The sequence below is a fragment of the Ambystoma mexicanum genome, chromosome 5p (genome assembly GCF_040938575.1).
Source record: "Ambystoma mexicanum isolate Mex_15411 chromosome 5p, UKY_AmexF1_1, whole genome shotgun sequence".
NCBI classification, from domain to species: Eukaryota; Metazoa; Chordata; class Amphibia; order Caudata; family Ambystomatidae; genus Ambystoma; species Ambystoma mexicanum.
In genome coordinates this window covers 724,404,782-724,428,381 of record NC_090930.1, presented here as the reverse complement: position 1 = coordinate 724,428,381, position 23,600 = coordinate 724,404,782, and the positions used below count along the sequence as shown (strand labels likewise).

Genomic DNA, 23,600 nt, shown 5'->3' with positions numbered 1-23,600 from the left:
ACTGCGGTCCCCGAGGGTGTTCAACCTACCGGCGCTTTGAGGTCATACCAATGATATATAGAGTGCTATATAAATGCCAAATAACATAACATAATAGCCACACGAGGCCCAGAAACAGTCACCAGAAACGTGTCCCACTTTACGAGGACACCATCGACCCTATGGGAAGAAACTGAACAGGACGAAGATGTCCCTGAACGGACTCCAAGAGTGGAAGCTCACCCGACTCCAAGGATATGTACTGCATGGCATCTACACACGCACGTGAGCGAATGCCCACAAGACAATCACCACCAGCAACCACCAAAATGTTTTAAAGTCTTACTGTTGACTTAGTTATTGTTTATGTTGTTTGTTATTCCAAGTTGGAGAGGGATGTGATGTCCACATGATCTGTAACTGACAGGGTCCGGACAGAACGCGTGAAGTAAAGCAAATAAATGGGAGCGAGAAAGACCGCCAAGGCAGTCTCCGCTCCGACACCAGATCAATTGTGTCGTGTTACAACATTGCACTGCGCAGCACGCCAGGTTGCAGGCCCTGCCTGCCATCCCCGCCGGCCCTGCTGGCAGTGCACTTCGCAGGACCCAGAACACTATAACAGGAGGTTATACCTCCACATGAGGGCCAGGGCCAGAAAAGTAGCTTGGAAAGGGTTCTCAAAAGTAAGTACTGGGACGAGGAAGAGTAATGAAGATTATCAGTAATTCCACCAGTTTGAGTGAGGTGGGTCAAGCTATGCAAATTATGCACGTTTCAAATGTGGGCAATGCTGCAAATGCATAACTCTCAAACTCACTGCGAAAAGTTGCATTTATGCTTCTCTCAAACTCACTGCGAAAAGTTGCATTTATGCTTGTCAAGCATGGCCATTGAAAACTTGTGAGCTATGCGTTTATTAATACGAGATCTAGGAGAAATTGTCATGTTTAGTTATGTCTAACTTCCATCTCTAAAAAGAGCACCTCAAACGTTTCAAAGGTTTTTCAAAAAACGCACGTGCCATTTGTATTGCACTTGCACATGAACTTGCTAAACTCCGTCTGGTGAAACGTTCTGGTCATCCTACACAAGGCACAGACGGAAAAGCGGCGGCCATCTCGGATGGTGATGCCTTACGATCAGTTCTGACTGTACACTTATTGCGCACATTCCGCACAAGTATAAGTAATTGACAAAATGACGAACGGTCATTTGGCGTCATCGTCATTGAACTGTTTCAACATTTAGAATTATGGAGCATTTACATATGTATTAATTCCTACGTCATATGCATCTTTTGTATATGTATAATGTTTAAAAAAAACAATCCTTGCTTATATGAAGCTTACAAAACGTTGATCTTGAAAACAAAACATCATATGACCTCTTCACTCGGTAGCAGGAAACCTGTTGCTGTGCTTTTCTGTGGTGGCTTTTTTTTTGCTGCCTTGCATATTTGAACTGCAAAGCAGTACAGTGTGGCATAGACACAAAAGACAGACTATAGCGAAATGTTTTCTGTCACTCCATTTTAACCAACCCCAAAGCCGAAGCTCTCTGACGTAGGCAACGCTCTTCCGAAGACTCAGCCAATCACAGATTCCTTGTGCGCTGACACTTTCGGTCCGAAGGGCACTGCATGCCCTCGGTTACTGGCCTGTATTCTTCAGCGCGCGGACATTGTACGAGCCAGCAACATGCTCCGCTGCAGGTCCTTACAGAGGCTGCTTGTTCCTGCTCTGCGCGCGCGCTGTCCCAGCTCCCGGAACAGGCCAGGCACAGGTGAGAGTGAACGGGTACACGCTTCTTGCAATTTCGGGGGAGAGGGGATGCATGCAAGTGTTACCTTGCTGGGCATTAGCTTGTAGGTTGCAAAGTGGCACCATGCCAACGCCTGTTACCTATAGCCAGTCCAGCTGTTTTAGCTAACCCCTCGTTACATTTCGATGCATTTAGTTTTCCTTTTTGCTCTGTCAGTGATGTACTTCCAAGTGGCAGCATGCAAAGTGGAATTGGTGGAATACACCCAACTGGTTGAAGGTGTCATATGGTGAACGAGGCACATTAGGTAGAAATGTGTCCGCTGTAAATGATTTTGCTGCATTCAGATTAAGGGTCATGGACAGGGCTTTAAGTGGGGTAAGAAATGGAGGGGGTGGGGCTCATTTAGGGGCGTGGCTTGTATGATAGGCGTGGCCTGGATAAATACATATGTATGCATTTATATGCTTGTATGCATACCTTACTATGATTTGTATACTTTGCAAGGCATCTTTTATACAAAAAAGGTAGCCGGTGCCTCTCTCGAAAGATCATGCTGCAAACTCTCTCTCATCTCAGAACAGGTTATCTGGCCATGTTCTTTCTGGAGAGGAGCGCCTGCTACCTTTTTTTTTGAAATAAGGCATCTTTTATGAATGTAGAAATATGTTATATATTTCTAGGTTTATGAAAGATGGCTTGAAAAGTACACAGCCCATAGTGAGGTATGTACAAAAATATATAAATGCTTACATTTACGTATTTGTGTGTGTACTTACTATGGCTTGTGTACTTTTCAAGCCATCTTTCATAAACCTAGAAATATATGTCATGAAATCCCCAGATTCACTACGCGTAAACAAGATGCATCTGTGACCTGGGAGGGGGTGGGGAAACAAGAGGACAGTAGGTCACCAGAGGAAATTACTTTGACTGACAGAAATGTCAGCCAGGCACAGTGACTCTGTGGCCGGCTTCTGTGAGCTTGCCTGGCTTAATGGTGGGCACATCTCCCGTCGCGGCCGTGGTGGGATAATGTGTCCTGCTGTGGTGTGGTAGTACTGGGGTGCCGTGGCTCAGCCCTGCTTTTTGGAGACTGCTGAGGCCTGGCCATGGCTGGCCCAGCCCACTTAATGCACTGATCATGGGGTCTACCCCCCCCCTTCTACATGCACTGGAAGGATGGGCCCTATACATTCCAAACTTTCCAATTTAGGAGTGACACGCAAGCAACCCCTTTGCAGTACCCAGCATTGCAAGAGTTGGGGTGGGTTTCCTACTGCTTTTCCCCTCAAGTGCATCTTGGAAAATAAATGCTCAACTGATACGCAATTTTTCTTGCATCTCCTATGTATGACTTTACTCTGTATTGGGCCTGCGGTGCGTTCAACTTCCTGGATTGTGACACAAATCGTGCTCCTGCTGTGCCACCTATTGTGCAGGGAGGGAGCAGAGCAGGAGCATACAGCAATACTGCTATCACAAACAGGATGTCCAGAGAAAATGTCACACCACAGTAGGAAAGGACTAGAATGGCTGCCCCAGGCCCGGCTGAAGATTAGGGGAGGGGAAACTGCTGAGAGTGAAAACCGTCTGAAGCACCCATACATTACAGTAGCAACAAAGATAATGTTAATAGGTGCTGATTTTCACGAGACGGCTAGCCAGCAGACAGCTTGAACAATAAATGCTCACTCGAGCTCTAAACCCTTCCTTCTCAGCAAGTGGCTGATGTGAAGGAACCAGTGTTAGGAGGCAATGAGCTGATAACACTTCTGTATAGAATCCCTGCAGACTACCCCTGGGTGGTAGCGGTGCGTAGTATAAATCAACATAACATATCCTGTGGGAAGACAAAACGCAGCTTGTAATGAGAGCGCTGCAAGGTTTACATTTTAAGACCCAGCAGGAATAAATATATTTTATGTTGCATGACCACTGACTGGCAACGTGAGGGCAGTTACTGGGAGGCCCCTAAGGCCGCATTGATTTGAAATGGTTGAAAGGCCCCAATGCCGTCCCTCGGCTGCCTCCATATGCAGTCTAACCAAGTAATAACACAAATCATATTTGGGTTTTAATCCAAGTATGCTATGCGTTATTTTTGGGAAGTTTTTTTATAAAAGTCTACCTTAGGTAAGACTTTAGAAGACTCACACGTGGGACACAGGGCTGCAACGGTGTATATATGCCTGAACTACACATGTTTGTTGGTTGCATTGGCTGAACAGCTAGGCTTATCTTAGGGTGGCGAGCAGGGCTGTAGGTGGTACAAAGAACTTGGGGTATATAAATGGGCCCAAAGAAACTTTCATACTAACGCTATAAAATGTTTTATTTTATATATACACTAAGTACTATACATTCAAATAGCACATAGAAAAACGAAGACAATGATCACAGTAACACAATGAGTATGCAATTCCAAAAGTTAAGTAAAATACTTTTGTAATGACTGTTTCAGGAAAAATAAATTAAACAAATCAACACAAGGTAAATAAATACTTTGCAATATTTTCTCAGAAGCCTAGCACTTTTCAAAAGTCCATCCCTATCTACTTATGAGTGTCTCAGAGTAAGATTGGAGGGCAAAATGGGTACGCCACAGATGTAGAAAGTTCGAAAGTTCCAGAGGAAGTCATCAGTTGCAAGTAAGTAACAGTCTTTGTTGAAAAAAGTGTCCGGGACTTCGTAGAAGGCTCTCATCTGCATTCCAGCAACACATGAGCTAAACAACTCCAGCTAAGTTTTTGTAAGTGAAGAAGTTGTAGCACAATACCTCTACGATGCAGCAGCAGACCTGCTCAACGGATTCTTGGTCAGGCAGACGAAAGAAGGTTCGCCGGAGTGGATCTCGCAGAAGCAGTTGGCAAGGTGCTACCTGCAAGGGATTCTTCGTTTCTTCTCGCGGCTCTGTGGTTTTGTTGCCCTTTTCAGGATACCAGATGCCCTTTTCAGGATACCAAATGGAAGAACTGTTGTTGCCCTGTTGATTTGACTCGCTTTTCGGCTCACCACTGGTGAGGGGACTTGAAGGAGTCCACCAAGTTTCAAGGATTCGATCTTCAGAAGACTACACACTGCACGATGGTCGCAGGTCCCAGGGTATTGGCGGGTTGCAGCCCAGGAAGGTCGCAGCCCGTCGTGGGATGGCTCAAAATGCAGGTAGTCTCAAGACTGATTACTCCCACCAGTCCAAGTGAGAGAGTCGTCCTATACAGAGTTCTCCTGATGCTTGGAATGAGGGGTTGCACAACAGCAGTTACTCAGAAGGCATCTATGGTCACCTGGAAGTGGCTGTGGGCATCTCTCCTCATCTCTCCTGGTGGCTGTTTCAGGACAGCCAGCCCCCTGTTTTAAATGGAAGTGGTAGACCAAGACACAGACCAGCTGTGGAGCCACTTTATGGAACCAGGTAGGGCTTTATTTTACATATCTACAAAGGTTATTGTAATTATTTACATCAGACAGGGACTGATCTTAGAGAGTACACCCACCGTCCATCCTCGCTCGCCCCCAGCTGCCACTCTGACATTCACCAGCATTCTCCCCAGCTGCTAATGATCTCTTGTAGCAACATTCTACTAATTGCATGCATAGCCAGGAAGACAACATAAACACGTCCTAACATCCCCCTTCCTACCAATTCAACACACAATCAAAAGCAGCAAACACACCAGCACATGTCACCCACACCAGCCTATCACCAGGAACAAAACTCCTCAGAGCTGAGACTGCCACTCTCAGATCCAAGGCCTGCCACACCCTGGCGCAACACTCGACTAAGGGAAACCAACTGAAATGAAACTCATACACCAACACGGGTACCAGGGCAACACAATGGTTTGAAACAAACTTGTTGTCACACAGCACAGGACAGGAGGCACCGCACAAAGACGGATGCAGAGCCCAGACGGATGCACCACACCCCCAGGCCAGCAAACTAACAAAACCAGACCAAGATGGGGTGCATATCCATCCATTTCTCACCCATAGTAAAAACCACTGACGTGACAAGCTATGCTTTGAACTATCATCTGCGCACCCTCATACAGACATATAACCCTTCCTAGCACATACAATCCGTACAACACTCGTACAGACACGTATGCACTTTGTACCGCATACCTGTGAGACGCAAAACTAGACTGCAAGTATCCACGCAAAACACTGTGCAAAACATCCAAAAAAAAGGTACACCTGGTGGTACCAATAAGCTGAAGTGAACATTTAACCAGAACACTGGACAAAATATATTTACAGTCTGGACTAAAGATAAAATTTCCTTGCAAGGTCAAAATGATGCATCAGAAATCTTGATTCCTTTCAATAGTGAAGAGTCATATCCTAACTGGACCCTTCCCAAATTGTAAAACTTTATGTCCTTATATCATTCCTAAAATATCTCCTGACCCAAAGACATGTACACACTTTAAAAAAATGTTTTCCTGGGATATCTCCTAACGCAAGGAGACCTATGACACCTACTTAAACATTTTTAGTGAGCTAAAATCCTTTTCCAAAATCTTTCTCAGCCCCGGGAGGTATGACTCATTTAATGTGTAAACCTGAATCACTTTTCTTGACCTGAACCAAAGCATACTACACATTTCACTAAAAAATTATTTATAACCCTGTCCAGCATAGATCACCAAGCAAAACAATGAGGGAGCAACTAGGGATGTAGATGCCAACAAGCATGCAACTCAATAATGGCCACGAAACTGAAAATGAAACTGGAAAATTGCGTCAAGATACGTCACTAATGGGGGGGCGCTGTTGAGCAGCCGACAAGATTGCCACTTAGCATCTAAGCTCCGTGACCCGCGAGCTATAATCCGCCGGAATCGGTGATTCTAAAGATAATTTCTTGCTGAGACCCCACGCATCCTACTGCCCATTGCCGCCTCTACACACAGCATTGTTTCTGGGTGAAAACGGACATCGGGGGCCATAGCTGCCGCCTGTGAAGGCCTCCGGCCCGCGTGACACCGATTGCGGCCCATCCCCCTTCGGCTCGAAGTGCGGCCGCCTGGGCCGCTTCCTCTCCGCCCTCCTGCCCCCCATGTGCCATCAACATCCACGGCCTGTGCTCCGCCCGCGGGGCCGTGCCGGAGACGGTGGCCACCCGGAGAGGCACCACCTCTGAACGCTCCTGTCGGTGAACGGAGGGTGTCGGCCCCCAGCGGGTGAAGATACAGCGGGGGCTGCCGGAGCGGCCCCCGTGCGGACACCGCCCGAACGCCCCGCCGCCTGCGCCACTGGCCCCATGTGACGGCGCGGCCCTGCACGATCCAGCTGCCTGCTCCGGCTCAGGGGCTTCGCCGACTGCTCTGCTGGTTCCCTCCGTTGGCCTCGGCGCGGGGCTGTTTTCGGGCCCTGGCTGAGGCTGGGGGGCCTGATCCTGCCTGGACACACTGCTGAAGCTGGTGGCCCTGCTACGGCCCGGATGAACATCGGTTCTTCGACTCACGAGGTCCCAAGGTGAGGAGGGTGTGGGATCTGGCCGCTGCACATCTGGCCCGCCTGCTCCGCCTCGTATCTGGGCTGCGCCTCTGCCATTTTGGGGGTGAAGTGAACCCCAGACTCATCTTGCCCCCCTGTGACCACTCTCTTGCTGCTGGGGCCACCCTGGGCGTCCATTACTCTGCTCTTATTGGGGCTCCCGCTTTCTACGCCCTGGGGTACCCTGCGCCCCTGACTCTGCTGCTTGCTACTACTGGCCGCCTCGGCCCGGGCCCCTCGAGTGGACTTGTCACCCCGGAACACGCCAAGTGTGGGTGCTTCTTGCATTCTCCTGCCAGGCAGCGACCGCCCCGTCACTGATCACGGCTCGAGCCCCTCTCTAAACCCCATTCCTGCCTCCCTGCGTAAAATACTCACTCTCTCTCTTCAAGGCGCTCCCTGAGGATGTCCGGCAAGGCACGCGGGGCCAATAAGGCTGAGGCAATGGATAAGTTTGCTAAAGCCCTAGCCAAGCAAGACCAAGCTGGGGCTGCCCCTCTTCCTGACGACTCAGATGTTTCCTCTTGCCCCCCTCAGCCAGACCGTACGTCGCTTATGGAGTCTATGGCCAAAAACTTTGCGTCATTTCACGAAAAATTAGACGACATAAATGCCAACGTAGCCTCCCTACGCACCAAATTGGATCAGCATGGCACCAGGTTAGGTGAGGCCGAGACTAGGATTGGAACAACTGAGGATGAGGTGTACGTGCCCCAGAATACGGTCTCGGACTTGGTGCGAGATATGAAACGGGACAAGGCGAAGTGCGATGACTTGGAATCTAGGTCCCGCAGGAATAATATCCGCATCGGTGGGGTTCCTGAGACAGCCCTCAAGGGCAAAATGGAACACGCAGTCGAGGCCCTGCTGAGAGACCTCCTGGGAGATCCTCAACTTTCCCCCTTCTTTACTATTGAGCGTGCTCACCGCTCACTGGCCCCTCGCCCCAAACCGGGCGACTTCCCCAGACCAATTATAGGCAAGGTTCTCAGCTACAGGGACAGAGACCACATCCTGCGGTTGGCCCACGAAAAAGGGGAACTAAGACTTGAATCCCAGATCATTCGCATCTTCCCGGACTTCTCTGTCAGTGTTCAAATGGAGCGCAGGCAATTTAATGGAGTGAAGAAGATGCTCAGAGAGAGGAAGGTGGAATATGCCATGTTATTCCCCGCTAGGCTGAAGCTCAACCACCGTAATAAACTGTACTTTTTCACTGTCCCAGAGGAGGCGGTGAAATTTGTCGAGGCTCGTATCCCTCTCACGGGCCCTGGAGCCGATCCCGTTGACGAGGACTGAGCTGGCCTGAAACACACCTGATACTTGCCTCGTTGTGGTACCGGTACCACGCTTGTTCTTTGTGATTTACTTGTAATTTCATGTATCCTCCTGTTGTGAATGCTCCTTTTGTCGTAACTCATTGTTGAATTTTGAGACAAGCTACGAGGGTCACAGATGGGTAGTCCACGATATATGGCACCTAAACATTGACTATCTACCCCTACAGCCCCTGCTCACTGGGCCCTACTATGCGGTCTCCTCTCACGATTTAATTTAATCACCGCTATACACTATTTGGTGTACTCCACCGTTCAACTATGTTGTCCGGGTTCACGGCAGCAGCTACCCCCGCTGCAGTTGCAACGCCGAGTTCGGCTTGTTTAGTTCATGGGCTGCCCCCCTGTTTGGTTTGGGGGTTGAACCAGCCACGTTGGGCTTGGTACGAACGCCATGAGAATTTGGGTGGGTTTCTGGGCACTGCTAGGTTGGGGGTGGCAGTGAGGGAGGGGGGAGGTGTTATTTGGGGGATGTTTTATTAACAAAAAAGGTGAGACAGTGGCAGCTTTCGAAATGACACATCAGGCCACCGCACTAGTGGCCGGCATCTGTTTGGCAATGTTTGACACACACTACTCGGATCCCCCCTAAATTGCTATGAATGGCCATTAGGCTAATGTCCTGGAATATCTGGGGGCTCAGCAACTACACCAAGGCACGCAGGGTCACGGCCTACTTCCAGAGGCACGGGGTCAAGATACTCTTCCTACAGGAAACTCATGCCCTTGCACAACTATCGTCCTCGCTCGCCCCGGCTTGGGGCCCCAATAAATATTACACTGTGTTCTCCTCTCAATCCAGGGGTGTCCTCACCTTGATTCACAATTCATTGGAGTTCTCCCTTCGCGCCAGTCATATCGACGCCCAGGGTAGATATGTGATCCTTCATTGTTTCCTGGCCAATTCAGAGTGCCTTCTGGTCAACACATACGCTCCATGCATTGATACACCCAAATTTTTTGACCATATCCTCCTTGGCTATGTTGGGGTTCCCATCATATGGGGGGGGGGTATGAACCTCATCCTGGACTCTGACCTGGACAGATCCGGGGCTGCACCCAGAGCATTGTCCAGGGCCGCCCGCCGCCTCCATGCACACATGCTCACCGCTGGTCTGGTGGATGCCTGGAGGATTCTCCACCCGATGTCGAAAGAGTTTACATTTTACTCCTCCGTCCATGACAGTCACTCCAGGATTGACCTGTTCCTTCTCTCTGCGGGCCTCATGGGCAAAACGCTCACCTCACAGATTCTCCCTCGCACACTCTCCGATCACTCCCCGATCACACTGGATATCGCTCTGCGCCCTGCCCTACCTCTGCATTCCAACTGGAGATTTAAATCTGACGTACTACACGATATAGTCTTCAAGGCTGACATTCTTGCAGATATCGCCTCGTTTTTTGACAGCAACAAACGCCACGACACAACGGATGGGGTAAGATGGGAGGCCTTTAAAGTTTTCATCAGGGGCATGTGCATTTCTAGGGAGACTGGGGTACTGAAAGATATTAGAAATTCTCTGCACCGTTCTGAGACCAAGCTCGGAGACCTAGAGCGTGAATATGCGGTCACCCCGACTCCGCCCATACTAGCGGAGATTAGAACTGAACTAGACACGTTCGAGTCCCTTGCCCATAGCGAGATAAGCTACCTCGCCCGCCCCATCGCGGCCCGAAAATACGGGGAGGGAGAGAGACCAGGCCGTGTTCTGGCCCGTCTCGCCCGGGCCGAGGGTGGCAGGGCACGCATTGATAGTATCATAGACAACGATGGAGTGCGACACTGGTCCGACCGCCCCATTCTTGAGACCTTTGCAGAGTTCTATACAACCCTTTATGCTCAGCAATCGGAGCACTGCCCACAAGACCTGGACGACCTCCTAGACGGCATCCCAATGTCCCTATTATCCCTGGACACCAAAGAACAACTAGATGCTCCCTTCACCCTTGACAAGATCACTGCAGTCATTTCGGCCCTTCCTAAAGGGAAAGCCCCCGGTCCGGATGGCCTGACCGCCGAGTTCTATCAGGAGCATGTTGCTCTCCTCGCTCCACGCCTTCACGAGCTTTGGGAGGAGTCGCTGTGCCTTGTCACCCTCCCACGGTCCCTGCGGGAGGCTGTCATTACCGTGCTCCCTAAGCCGGGCAAGCCCCCAGATGAGTGCGGATCCTATAGACCTCTATCCCTCATTAACACGGACACCAAGATCTTTGCCAAAATCATAGCTAACAGGTTCCTCCCCATCATGAAATATCTAATTCACCCTGACCAGAGCGGATTTGTGCCTGCCCACTCAACTGCCTTAAATATTCGACGGTTGTTTAATGTCATCTCCAGAATTGATCCCCAAGCCAACGCTGTGGCCGTGACATTGGACGCCCAAAAAGCGTTCGACATGGTTTCTTGGCAATATCTGTGGGCGGTGCTTGGAAAGATGGGGATTGGCCCATACATGCTGTCCTGTATTAAACTACTATACACTAATCCGGTAGCCAGAGTCCTGGTCAACTCCCGCTTATCGGCTCCCTTCTCCCTCCACAGGGGGACGCGGCAGGGGTGCCCTTTCTCTCCCTTATTTGCTATGGCCATCGAGCCCATGGCTGATAGCGTGCGAAACAACCACATGCGCAGAGGGATTCGCCTCCGAGACGCCCCCGAAATTATTTCACTATACGCAGATGACGTGCTTTTATATGTCAGAGACCCCTCAGTCCACCTCGACCCGATCATACGAGAAATCATAAAAATTGGCACATTCTCGGGCTTCACCATAAATTATTCTAAATCAGAAATCCTTCCCCTTACTCATGCTACCCCCCCAACCTGCATGTGAATTTCCTCTCAAATGGGCGCCCAAGCGCATCAAATACCTAGGGGTCCATGTGGCCCTCTCGAAAGCCTGGTTAGTGTCTGATAACTATGGGGCCGCCGCACAGTACGTTCGTACCAGCATAGAGAGATGGCGGAACCTTCCCCTCTCACTATCAGGGAGACTATCCCTAATTAAAATGATTATCGTGCCTAAACTCCTGTATGGGTTCGCTAATGTTCCTCTTTCGCCCGGGAAACAATACTTTGCGGACCTACACTCTGAGTTCACCCGTTTTCTTTGGCACTCGGGCACCGCGCGCAGGAAGTGGTTGCACATGACCCTCCCATACGAGAGGGGGGGCTTTGGAGCTCCTGACCTCACCCAGTACTGGACGGCGGCCCAAGCCCAACATGCTACATATTGGTACCACCACCAGGAACCCCCCTGCATGTTAAACTCGAAATCCTAGCAACCGAGGAGGTGAATGTTATGTCCCTGATCCTATTTCACTCGTATCAGACGCACGCCCCTGCCGACCCAGTGGCCTCCACTATCAAAGCATAGCGGCAGATCCTGACGCCTAGTTCGGACTCCGAACCCCCCCCCTGTACTACAAATGGCTTCCCCTCTGGTCTTTCCCGGGCCTCACCCCCACACAGGATAAGCTCCTTATACGCCACTGGTCGGACCTGGGATACAGATCATTCTCTGATCTGTTCCCTCATGGGGAAATTCATCACCCCGGAGACGTGGAGGCCCGGCCACTCCAGATCCCCACTAGAAATGCTGCAATACTTCCGCATTAGGGCGGCGGTCCAGGGCCTGTGGCCTTCATACCCGAACAAACCCCCTGAATCCCCCGAGGTCTGCTATATAGCCAATTCCGCTGGTTGTAGGGGTATCGTATCCTACTTATACAAAATGTTGATGACACGGGCTACCGAACCTCCCCACACTGTCCGGGATGCCTGGAGCCGGGACCTGGGATTAGACATCGCAGATGATATGTGATCCAAAATGTGCATGCACACCCGCAAGGTTTCCCTTAACTCTAGAGTTAGGTGTATCCAATACAAGCTGCTCAACCGCCTGTACTACACCCCTTATGCGATAGGAAAATTTGCCCGAGATCAATCGCACCCATGTCAGAGATGTAGGGCTAGCGATGCGGACCATGCGCACATGTTCTGGTCGTGCGGGGCACTAGCCCCGTTCTGGAACGCGGTGCTCGATGCCCTCACTGAAATAGTGGGGTTCAGTGTAGATCTTGAACCCCTGCCTCCCCTGTTTGGGCTCTGGGAGGGGACTGAGGCGAAACGGGTAGCCAAGTTTTTCAATGTGGCGGCGAGTGTGGCCAAGAAATGCATTCTGCAGTGTAGGAAGCGCAGGTCCCCTCCCTCTCTGGAGATGTGGCTCAAGGCCCTCACCTAGACACAATCCTGTGAAGAAGACTATGCTAAAATGCTGCCTAGTAAGGCTCGCCCTAAATACATTTGGACGGAGTTTTGTAGTTACCTGAACAATAAGGTGGACCTGGAGCTCTTGTCTTCCCCTCCCTCTCCGGATCGGGGGGCTGATCTCGGTACATGAAGCACGCCTCTACCGCAGTTAACCGCTGATAGCACTGTATATGACCATCTGTAATATTTGTACGCCATGATCCATGCTTTAATGTGAAATGTGTGTCACTGTGCTAAATTACACTGTATCGGCTGCTACTTCTTGCCAATAAAGAAAAGTTAAAAAAAAAAAAGATACGTCACTAATTCCTACAATAGACACCCTGCCCCTTGAGTTCCCCCTTTAACCACATTTACACACAATTTACCCTGAAGCGGAACGATGGCGTGCCAGTTAATAACGCACAAAACAATGATTTATTTTCATTTGTTATTCGCGCCCAGAACTCTGGGCTATCACGGCTATATGTATCCTGAATAAAAGAAATAAAGCTCCATCTGAAAATCTCAATTGCGGATGAACCCTTGAAGGAAAGAACAAAACGCATGAATTATGAAAATCCTTCAGAACTAGCTGCCTTACCAAAACTGATGTTAAACACAGCTTTACAGGTGCAGGTAGCATCAAAACAACAATTAATAAATCTCGAAACGACGTGCTGCATTCTAATCTAGATGCTGTATGGCACAAAATAAATGTCTCGGAGGACAGCGGTTTACCAACTGTACTCTTTTAGAAAAAAGAAAAAAAAAAAACTCTTCTTACTGCGACCTCTTCATAGTTAACAATTGGTAGTCAATGGCTTCCTTCTTGCTACTGGCCCGCCATAAAAAGAAGACTTCGGAACCCCTTTATTTAATACCTCTTGTACATGAGTCCCCGATTATGGCAACAACTAAAGTGGGTCACAGCACACCACTGTCATCCTGCTTGCTGCACCATTGTAGGAAGATCCACTCCCCCTACTTCTGCTGTCGATGGGGCACCCTATGAAGAAACGTCTGTTTCACTGCATGGGCCGTTGGCGCTGTGCTGGACGTTCACAACATCATCATTCCTCCAGACACAGAACGGAGCTCCCAACCTTTCTAACACAACCATTGACTGGGGCACCCTGGGGGACAACTAGAACGCCTGGACCCCATATCTCTTGCCCAAACTAAGCACGAATTTGCTTGGCCACGGCCGCAGAGGGCTTAATTGGCACCATGGTCTCCCTCTGATTAGCTGGGAGTGAGGATGGGTGGGAGAGATGGGAGAACGGTGAGTGGCTAAGCTGTCCCCTCCTCCCGTCCCACAGCTCTCGCACTCCTTACTTCGATCGTTGATTGGTCACCTCTCCGTCTTCAGAGACCCCGGTTACTCTCAAGTCACTCGGCATGCCTATTTCACTCTTGAGGTTCTGCAGCTCGTCGTCATTCATATTGTAAATGGAAGTGGTTGACCAAGATGCAGACCAGCTGTGGAGCCACTTTATGGAACCAGCTAAGGATATGCAAAGTTTCCAGTTCCGCTTAGTATTTACATCAGACAGAAACAGGGACAGATATCCTCACTTGCCCCTAGCTCAGGCCCCAACTGCCACTCTTGGAACATTCACCAACATTCTCCCGAGCTGCCGATCACCTTGTGCATTAACTGTTTCCAGGTAGGCACACCACTTTAATGAATAATTCAAGGGCCAGGAGAACATGATTCTCATAATTTGTGTAAGGATGATAATTGCACCAGAATAATGCACCACAGAATTCCTGGTCCTCTGCTTACTATTCACTTTACCTTGTCCTGTAAGTTTTAACAGCTTTTGCTCAAAACCAGACTTCCAGCTAAGAGACGTGTACACCATCCATTTTTACTCCCTAAAAACAACAGGTAAATGCACCCTTCAAAAACTCGCAACCATGAACATATAGGAGCCTATCCCCTACTTCTACCCACAAAGCTCCACTGATATTATTTCTAATCAGTGGCCAATAGAGCAGTGGCATTGGTAGGAACTCAAATAATAGTACTGCCTGATCTCCTGATTGATTTTTTTTATTTTAATTTTATTCTTCTTGGCATTTTAGATAATGGCAAAAAGGAATTGCCACACATTCCCTCCCACCCCAGTTTCCCTGCGGTACATGGTATGAATAACAGTACTTGAAGAATTAAGCAATACCTAAAATTCGAAGTTTATGAGGACAGTAAGAAATGTTAGTCACTTTGGAGAAAGTCCAGCACCATGTCTCAGTCACTGGTAAATTTAGATTGTTTTCTCTGTATGCAGTATGTCATCCATTCAAGTGCCACAAAATTCCATACCTTAACAAACCATTTGGTGATATGTGATGAGTCCTTTGACCTCCAGTTTTGAGCAATCGCCAAGAGTGCTGCTAGCTGTAGGGTGACTAAGGCTTTGCATTTTTGTTTGGAGCTATGTTTAAAATCTTTTTCGATTTTAAAAACCATTACACATGATCTAGGCGTTCTGGGCCCTTGCAGGGCGAATATTTGCATCATTGTTTTTTTTTTTTTTTCCAATACATTTTTTATTAACCCTTTTTAATAAAAACATCACAGGAAATTTAAGAAAACCAAACGAAACAACCCCCCCCCCCTCCAGATTCAACAGGTTCTCAAATAACATATGAACTGCACACATAATGTTTATCATTATAAAATCTTTCGGCCAGGGTGCCTTGGTGAATCTATGAATTGGGAACCAAAACCAAAATCCCCTTGGATTTGCTGCGATAATAGACCCCAAACTTCACAGATCAGATTCGTCCTGAGGGCTAATAATGCCCAGTAATTCCATAGCTTTGGGACACCAGGCCCATCGGGCCCCCGCTTTTAGGTAGGTTAGCAAGTTGGCCCAGTCCAAGGTGAAACGCATGTGTTGGCCCTGAATAGAGTAGGTGAGCCATTCCACTGCCACCAGTGACCACAGCTTGGCGACCCATTTGTGTTCCTGAGGGGGAACCCTCGACTTCCACCTCCGGGCAAGTACCAGCGCTGCCACCATTATCTTTATTACGTAGAGTTTGCAGTCCTTTCTAGTGGAAAGAGTCATCAACAGGTCGTTCAAGCCTAATAAGGCCAAGCCTCTATTTTGGCCCAGATGGATTCCCAACACCTGGGCGACGGCATGTTGTACCTGTGTCCAGAATGGGTCAATTTTGGGACAGTCCCACCAGACATGAGCCCAGGAGCCCTCTAAGCCGCAATCCCTCCAGCACAACCTCGACACATTGGGATAGACCTTATTTGACCTGGTTGGGGTTAAGTGCCACCTCATCAGTTTCAGCCATATCTCCCAAATTTGAATAGATCTGGCGAGTTTCGGGATCTGAGACCACAAGTTTACCCATTGCTGTTCCTCAATAGCCACACCCACATCCTGCTGCCATTTAATCATATACTTCCTCCCTCGAATGCAGCATTTCCTGCCTTTTTAATAAGTTTATAAATAGCCGATACCACCCCCTTATCCCCGGAGTCAGTATCTAAGTACTTTTCAAAATGGGTAAGGGAGCGTGAGCCCGCCTGCTTAAGCGACTGCTGAGAGACCCAGTGCCTGATCTGAAGATGGGAGTATCTCTGCTTTTCCCCTATGCCAAAGTCCTTCTTACACTGTTCAAATTGTTTCACCTCTCCCCCCCTCCAACATATCCCGGACCATCCGACAGCCGCCCTGGAACCAAGGAAGAAAAGTCAGCGGGTTGATGACTGCTGGAGTGAATTGTGAGTTCCCATGTATGGGCATAATCTGGGAAGGGAAAGTGGTGATGTGTGCTCTACTAATGGCTTGATCCCATGCCTCTCCAGTTGTTGAAGTTATATCGCTGCAATACATTCATGAAGGCCTATCCTGCTTCGGCACCCACAGAACTCCCTCCAAGTCCTTCCCCACCACCGCTCCATCCATCTGCCTCCACACCTTCCCCCTATCATTTCTCTGCCAGTCCCTGATAACTCTAATCTGAGCCGCAAGATAGTAAACCTTGAAGTCTGGCTCCCCCATCCCACCCCTGCCGGCCAAAGCTTTCATGAGGGCAGCCGCTAGTCTCGGGAGCTTTGGATTCCAAAAAAACCGAGGGGTTATTTTTTGTAGGGACTTAAAGAAAGCCGACAGGATGCTCACGGGGAGTGCTGTGAAGTGGTAAAGGAGCAGGGGCAGGATTGTCATCTTTAGGGCGTTGATTCTCCCCAACCATGAAATTTCCAGGGGTGCCCAATCCACCAATTTCAATTTCACCTTCTGAAGGAGTGGAGGGAATTTCGCCTTGTATAGGTCGGCCCGTGGACCTTGTCGGGGAAATTCCCAGATACTTAAATGATGAGTCAACCCACCTGTAATTGAAAGCCTTCCTGAGGTCCTGGACCTCACTAGGTGACAGTGAGGGGGAGCGCTTCAGACTTGTGGGTGTTGATTTTTAGGCCTGCTACTTGGCCGAACCTGTAACTCCCTAGCCACCGTCAGCAGGGAGGTGATCGGCTTGGTCAAAAAATATCATGTAGTCAGCGAAAGCCGCTATTTTATGGACCTCTCCACCAAACTGGACCCCATCTATATCCTCTGACGCTCTTACTGTCTCCAGGAAAGGCTCTAAGTGAAAGGCATAGAGGAGTGCTGACATCGGGCAACCTTGCTTGGTGTCCCTTCCCACCCTAACCGGGGCAGATATTTGGCCATTTATAGCTAGCCGGATAACTGGGTTACGGTCGTTTGCCCTTACCCTCTCAATGAAGCCTGGGCCAAACCCCATTTTGGCCATAGCCGCAAACAGGAATCCCCATTCAACCCGGTCAAATGCCTTCTCGGCCTGGATCACCAAAAGAAGGGCCGGGATGTTCTTTTTTGGAGCCTTTTCGATCAGGTGGGGCAATCTTCTAACATTGTCTGAAGTTTGCCTCCCTTTAATAAAACCCGACTGGTCACTGTGTATTAGGGAGAACCATTTCCAGACGGTTGGCCAGGACCTTGTAGTGAATTTGAGCATCCACGTTTATCAAAGCTATTGGGCAGTAGGAAGCACACTCGGTCTGATCTTTACCCTTCTTGTGTATTAAGATGACTTTGGCTTCATTCATCAATTCGAGGAGAGCGCCTGTTGACCCCATGCAGTTGAACAGTTTGGTGAGGATAGGAACCAAGACCTCTTTATGTGTCTTATAGAATTCAGATACAAAGCCATCTGGGCCTGCGGCTTTGCTGGGCGGTAAGTTATTTATCACTCTTCTAACCTCATCAGTTGTGATCTCCAGGTCGAGCACATCCTTCTCCTTCTGAGGGATCTGACGGCACCTCACCCGAGAAAGATGGGCCTCCTGTTCTGCAGTTGAAGGCTCACCTGATCTGTATAGGTCAGAATCAAATTTGCTAAATTTCCCTTCAATTTCCGAATTTTAAGTAAGGAGGACCACTGCCTGCCCCTTTTATTTTCAAGATTGTTTTGTTTCCAGGCTCCTACCTCAGCTTCCTGGCCAGAAGGCAGTCCGCCTTATTGCCTCTAATGTAAAACCTTTGTCGCATAGCGAGGAGGTTCCGCTTGGCCGCCCTTGTCTGTGTACGGTTCAACTGACCTCACTGCCCTATATTCCCTTTTAGTGGCTGCCGACAACCTCCCACCCATACGAGACATGATATCCTTGAGTCTGGCTTCCAGTTTTTGCTCTTCTAATCTCCGCTCCCGTTTGCGTCTGGCCTTGGTTGCTATAATCTTACCCCTTATAGTGGCCTTGAGGGCATTTTGCCCTCATTTTGGGGGGGTCATGTCTTCCCAGTTATTGTGGTTAGTGAAGTCTAGAATTCCCTCCTCTATCTCCTTGACGAGAACTGGATCCTTAAACAGCGAAATTGGGTATCTCCACTTCCAAAGGCCTGGGGGCCCCTTTTGGCCTGGTTATTGAGAGGGTAAGTGGAGCGTGGTCGCCCAAAGTAATTGCCCCTACTCGAAATCCAGGCATAATCTATACGTGAGTGTGACCTATGGGCACGTGAGTAGAATGTGTACCCCGGCGCATCGCCATAAAGTTCTCGCCAGGCATCGACCAAGGCCAGAACTTCCATTTTCTTCACCAGGTCCCCTGAAGGTCTCCCCCTCCCCCCTTTGTCCCCCAAGAGGCGGAACTCCTGTCTTTGGCGGGGTCCCAGGCTAAATTAAAGTGTCCTAGCAAGAGGATATTTGCCTTTGCAAATTTCCCTAGGCGGGTGACTGTATTTTGTATATAGGGGTCTTGGGTTTGATTTGGTGCATACAAAGTTGCTACCGTGAAGAACTCCCCTGCTAGACATTGGTCATAATTTTATGCTGCTTCCGCTGCCACAGAAAGCTAAGAGCAAATGGATGGAGCCACCTGTAGCGCACTTGATTCTCTGCTCCACGGGGCAGCTTCACCCGGCTCTACACCTAACAAGCCGCGGGCACCAGTCCTCTGCGGGTGTTCTTCGTTAACTGCCCACCAGCCTCCAGGCAGACGCTGCGCTCCCCCCCGGCGCCAGCCGGCAGGGCCCCCTCTCCGGGCTCCCAGAGTCTCATGCCCCCTACGCACACTCAGAGGGCACTGTCCTCCTTCCCGGCCTCCGCACCTCAGGTCCGGCTCCCCCGCTGTTCTGATGCTTGGGGAACCTGTGAACGACTATCTCCCGGGGGAGCCGCAATGCCGCCGCCACCTCCTCCATGGCCCGTGTCCTTCCCCCTGGCGCCGCGCCTGCCTCTTCCCGCACGGGCAACCGAGCTCAGGATTCGTTGCTCCACTTCTGTACGAGGCGACCGCAGCCGAGCAATAGCGGCGACCACCGCAGCCTTAGTGCTGAGTTTTGGACTTCCGGGAGCTTCCCCCACACCAGGCGATTCACGGGGAGGGCACCTGCAGCTTAGTCGCCGCTTCTGCGTGCTGCTGAACTGAAGCGGTGCGGGAGCTCCGGGGAGCGCGACCTCACAGACCCGCCGCCATCTTGGAATCGTCATGTTTTATTTACTTTGTCCCAATAATTTCCAAGCACTGGGCAGCTCCACCAAATATGTACCCAATCCACTAATGCTCCACATTCCCGCCAGCACCTATCTGAGGCAGAGGGCTTCATTTTATGTAAACTAACAGAGGTATGTAATGCCATTGAGTCAATACAGAATACCAAAATACCTGAACTTGGATAGACCTAGTATATTTGGGTATGTCCTTCCATAGGGTTTCCCACTCAGCTTCCGATAGCGACTCCCCAAGGACAGATGCCAGCGTTGTCTGTCGGAGAAGTTGTGGGATGATCTCAACCATGATTTTGTATAGATTGGAGATGAGGGCTGTATCACCCGAATTGGTAGTTACAAATATTTCGAAAGGGGTTAAATCTCTTAAATCTCGAACTGCTGCTTTCTTTTAAGGGGGGTGCAAGTATTCAGTGCCTGACCTGAAAGTACTCGGGCAACTTCGTGAAACCTCATTTCCGACTTGCATTGTATGAAAGATTTAGGTTCATTACCTTGAAAAATGTCCCATTGTTTAGTACAGCCTGCCTGTTTCCAATCTACAAATGTATGGGGTTCAAGGCCTGGTGTGAGTTGAGGGTTGTGAAATGACGGTGTAAGAGGTAAAGGAAGAGTCGTACGATAGTATTTCTTAACTGCCATGTTCCATACTTCTCAACCTGCTTCATGATGCACTTTTATGACTGTTAGGGGATCGATCTGGTTTAGGCAGCCACAACATGTCTCAGAGCTGCAACCCCCCCGCCCCCCGTACCCACTCCATCTTTTTCCCAGTTTTTTTCCACGCACCATTCTTTCATGACATGGATTTGTGTAGCCAGGTAATATTTCAAGAATTTCGGCAGACCCAAACCCCCCGCTCCCATCCTCGCTGTAGAGAGCATTAACATGCTCAAGGCTAGCCGTGGGTATTTGTTAGTCCAGATAAATGAAAACCCCCCCCCTGCAGCCTTCTCTTGGTGGTATATTCGGCATCTATTCCGCTGTTAACCCTCAAGGATTGTTCGCTATTGTCATTCTAGATTACGGGACAGGCCTTGTTCCTGTAAGTCCGTCGGGTCCCTTTTTGTGTCCAGGATCCTTCGTTTCCCGCGTTAAAGTTCTGAGACACTTGTGGCTGGCCTATGGAAATAATTCTCTCTGTGTATTCGTGGAACGGTAGCCATACTTTCACATAATTCTGATATTTGTTCAATGCAAGCGCGCAAACCTTTTCCATGACCATAATGTTCCGGATACGCACCCACCACATCACCAGTATCGGACCCTGTTCCGATTTCCAATTATGCACCAGCGTGATTCTAGCTGCTGTCAGCATATGGGTAACCAGCTTCACTCTTGCTACTGATGCCCCATATACCCCTTTTGCGCCTAGATGTACCACCTTCGGGCACATTGGCAACTGGACCTCCAGTGATTTCCTTAATGTGGTCTAGTATTTCTTTCCAGCTTTGGGGCATGTCCACCACTTGTGCCCCATATCCCCCCACTTGTCCACAGCCCCTCCAGCACTCCTGGGTCCGCCTTTTTCAGCCTCGTTGCTGCCAAGTACCATCTCAAATACATTTTGTAGGCAGATTCTTTGATTGTGTACTGCACCTTGAGCTTTTTTTGGCCCTCGGCCAAATCTGACCCCACTCCTCCGATATTGGTTTGCCCAGATCTCTTTCCCAACTCTTCATGAACGTCCCATTGCCGCCTTGTCCAATAAACGATATAACCTTGAGATTCCCCTTTCTTGGAGTCCCTTCTTTCATTGTAAGTTCCAGCCCTACTGGCTCTCTACTCGCTGTCTCTCGGCACTCCTTGGGTGTAATCCAGTCTTATTTGAACGTAGTGGAATCTTTCACTTTCGGGCAGGTGTAATTCTGTTTTGCATGCCTCAAACTGCATGGGAACCCCATCTTGAACAAGATCCTTTAGAGTCGCAGTACTCCCTCCCTCCCAATTTGCCCAGAAACCCAGGTTTAGGCCCAGGCAGAATTCGCTGTTATGACCCAGTGGGGTAAGGGGTTTTTTCGCCGGATTGAGTTTCTTCGCTCCCAATGCTTTGTCCCAGTATCTGAATGTGTTCCTAGTGGCAGCCAGCAGAGACCCCCCCCCCCAACCTCTCTTGCTTTAGCCTAGATATCCCAGCGGGATACTGCTGTTCAAGCTCACATCCTCCTTTCCCAGTCTTCCATTTCCGTAGTCTTTGATAACTTCCCATTCATATATAGCTTTTACATAGGGGGTCTGCAAATTTGCTAGGATCATAAGTGTTAAAACCTCCCCATATCCTATATGGGCCATCTTAAGTCTAAGGTAGTTGCAATCTATGCTGTAAAATGCGTGTGAGGCATCTAACCACCACCACCACCGAAAACCTCTGCCCGGTCCTTCTCCCCCACTCTATCACATTCACTGCCTTGCGGGTATTGCCCTGGGTGTGTCTGCCCATTATAAATCCCACCTGGTCTGGATGGATAGGTTTAGGCAGATACTTGTTAACGAAGTGCTAATATTTTAGAGTATATTTTGGCATCCCCATTAAATAAAGAGATTGGGCGGTAACTAGAACACTGAGTGGGGTCCTTGTCTGGTTTCAACAATCCCTAGCTGACTGACAGTCCACTAATCTCAAGTAACCTGAGGACTTAAATTAGGTGAGAAACATGATCCACAAGAACACCCAGTGGACCATATATTGCCATCCCTCCCACTCAAATCTTGTGAAATGCTCATTGGGAGTTTGGCAATCTCCAATTGTCGCACTTTCTATTTACCTACTATGTAGACCTCCAGGCTCTATCTGTACCTTCGAGGAGGATATCTCCAGCATTCTTAGCAATAACACCAAAGACTCCTCCCAAATTCTACTACTGGGTGATTTTAACCTCGGATTTAACGATCCTGCAGACAAAAATGCTCAGGCAGTAGCTAACATCCTTGCAGAACAAGGACTGACCCAAAGAGTATCCCTACCCACCCATGTCAAAGTGAGGACCGTAGATTGGGTGGCGGACCTGAACTGCGAAACCTCCATCACCACCATCATTCCACAACTGTGGACTGACTACCATCTGATTGCCTTCACCCTAGCAATGAATAGACAGCTGGCCAGAGACAATGCCATGGCACCAACCCTCCCCACCAGAAGTTAAAAAAATAGGCTACTCCCACACATCCAACCTTATCTCAACACACTCCCTAACGTCCTTGTTGAGGCCTATAACAATACTATGTCCAAGGCACTTGACATCATTGCACCCCTCAAAATGCTCAAAAGCAAACCGCGTGCACATCTCAATGCCTGGTTCACTCCACAACTCAAAACCCTTAGACTACTAAAAAGAAAACTAGAATCTGTTTGGCGACGTAATCCTTCAGATGAAAATAAAGTACAACTGACTGACTTTGCAAACAACTACAATAGGGAAATAATTCACACTCAAAAAGACCTCTAACGAAAGAATCACCAATGCAAGTTCAACACTAAGGAACTATTTATGGTCCTACGAGAAATGGAATCCCCTGTTCCGCCCACAGACAATGTGCCTAAGGCCTAGCCTTGGTGCATAAGCATACAAAATGCGCTAGCTACCAAATAACACTTGGCCATCAAAAAAGCTACCCTGCCCAATCCTGAACCACAATCCACCATTCCGACTAAATCTGGCAGCATCTTAGAACCATTTAGATTCTCCAAAATATGAAACTGAAAAATCTTTGAAACCGTCTGCCAGGGTGACAACTGCTCCGCCCAAATAATCAAAGATGCA

At 49.1% G+C, this 23,600-nt stretch overlaps 1 protein-coding gene across 5 annotated transcripts in view; it reads left to right on the top strand.

Annotated features, from left to right (window-relative positions):
• Window positions 1-1,570: 1,570 nt before the first annotated feature.
• The window catches only part of AIFM1 (apoptosis inducing factor mitochondria associated 1), a 909,880-nt gene continuing 887,850 nt past the window's right edge, over window positions 1,571-23,600 (top strand). For 2 of the 5 annotated variants that reach the window (XM_069613095.1, XM_069613094.1), the window contains exon 1: window positions 1,571-1,764. In XM_069613095.1, the coding sequence (XP_069469196.1) occupies window positions 1,680-1,764 (85 nt within the window). In that variant the 5' untranslated portion in view covers window positions 1,571-1,679. The remainder of the gene's footprint in view (window positions 1,765-23,600) is intronic. The other 3 variants (XM_069613093.1, XM_069613092.1, XM_069613096.1) reach the window with 2 other exon arrangements.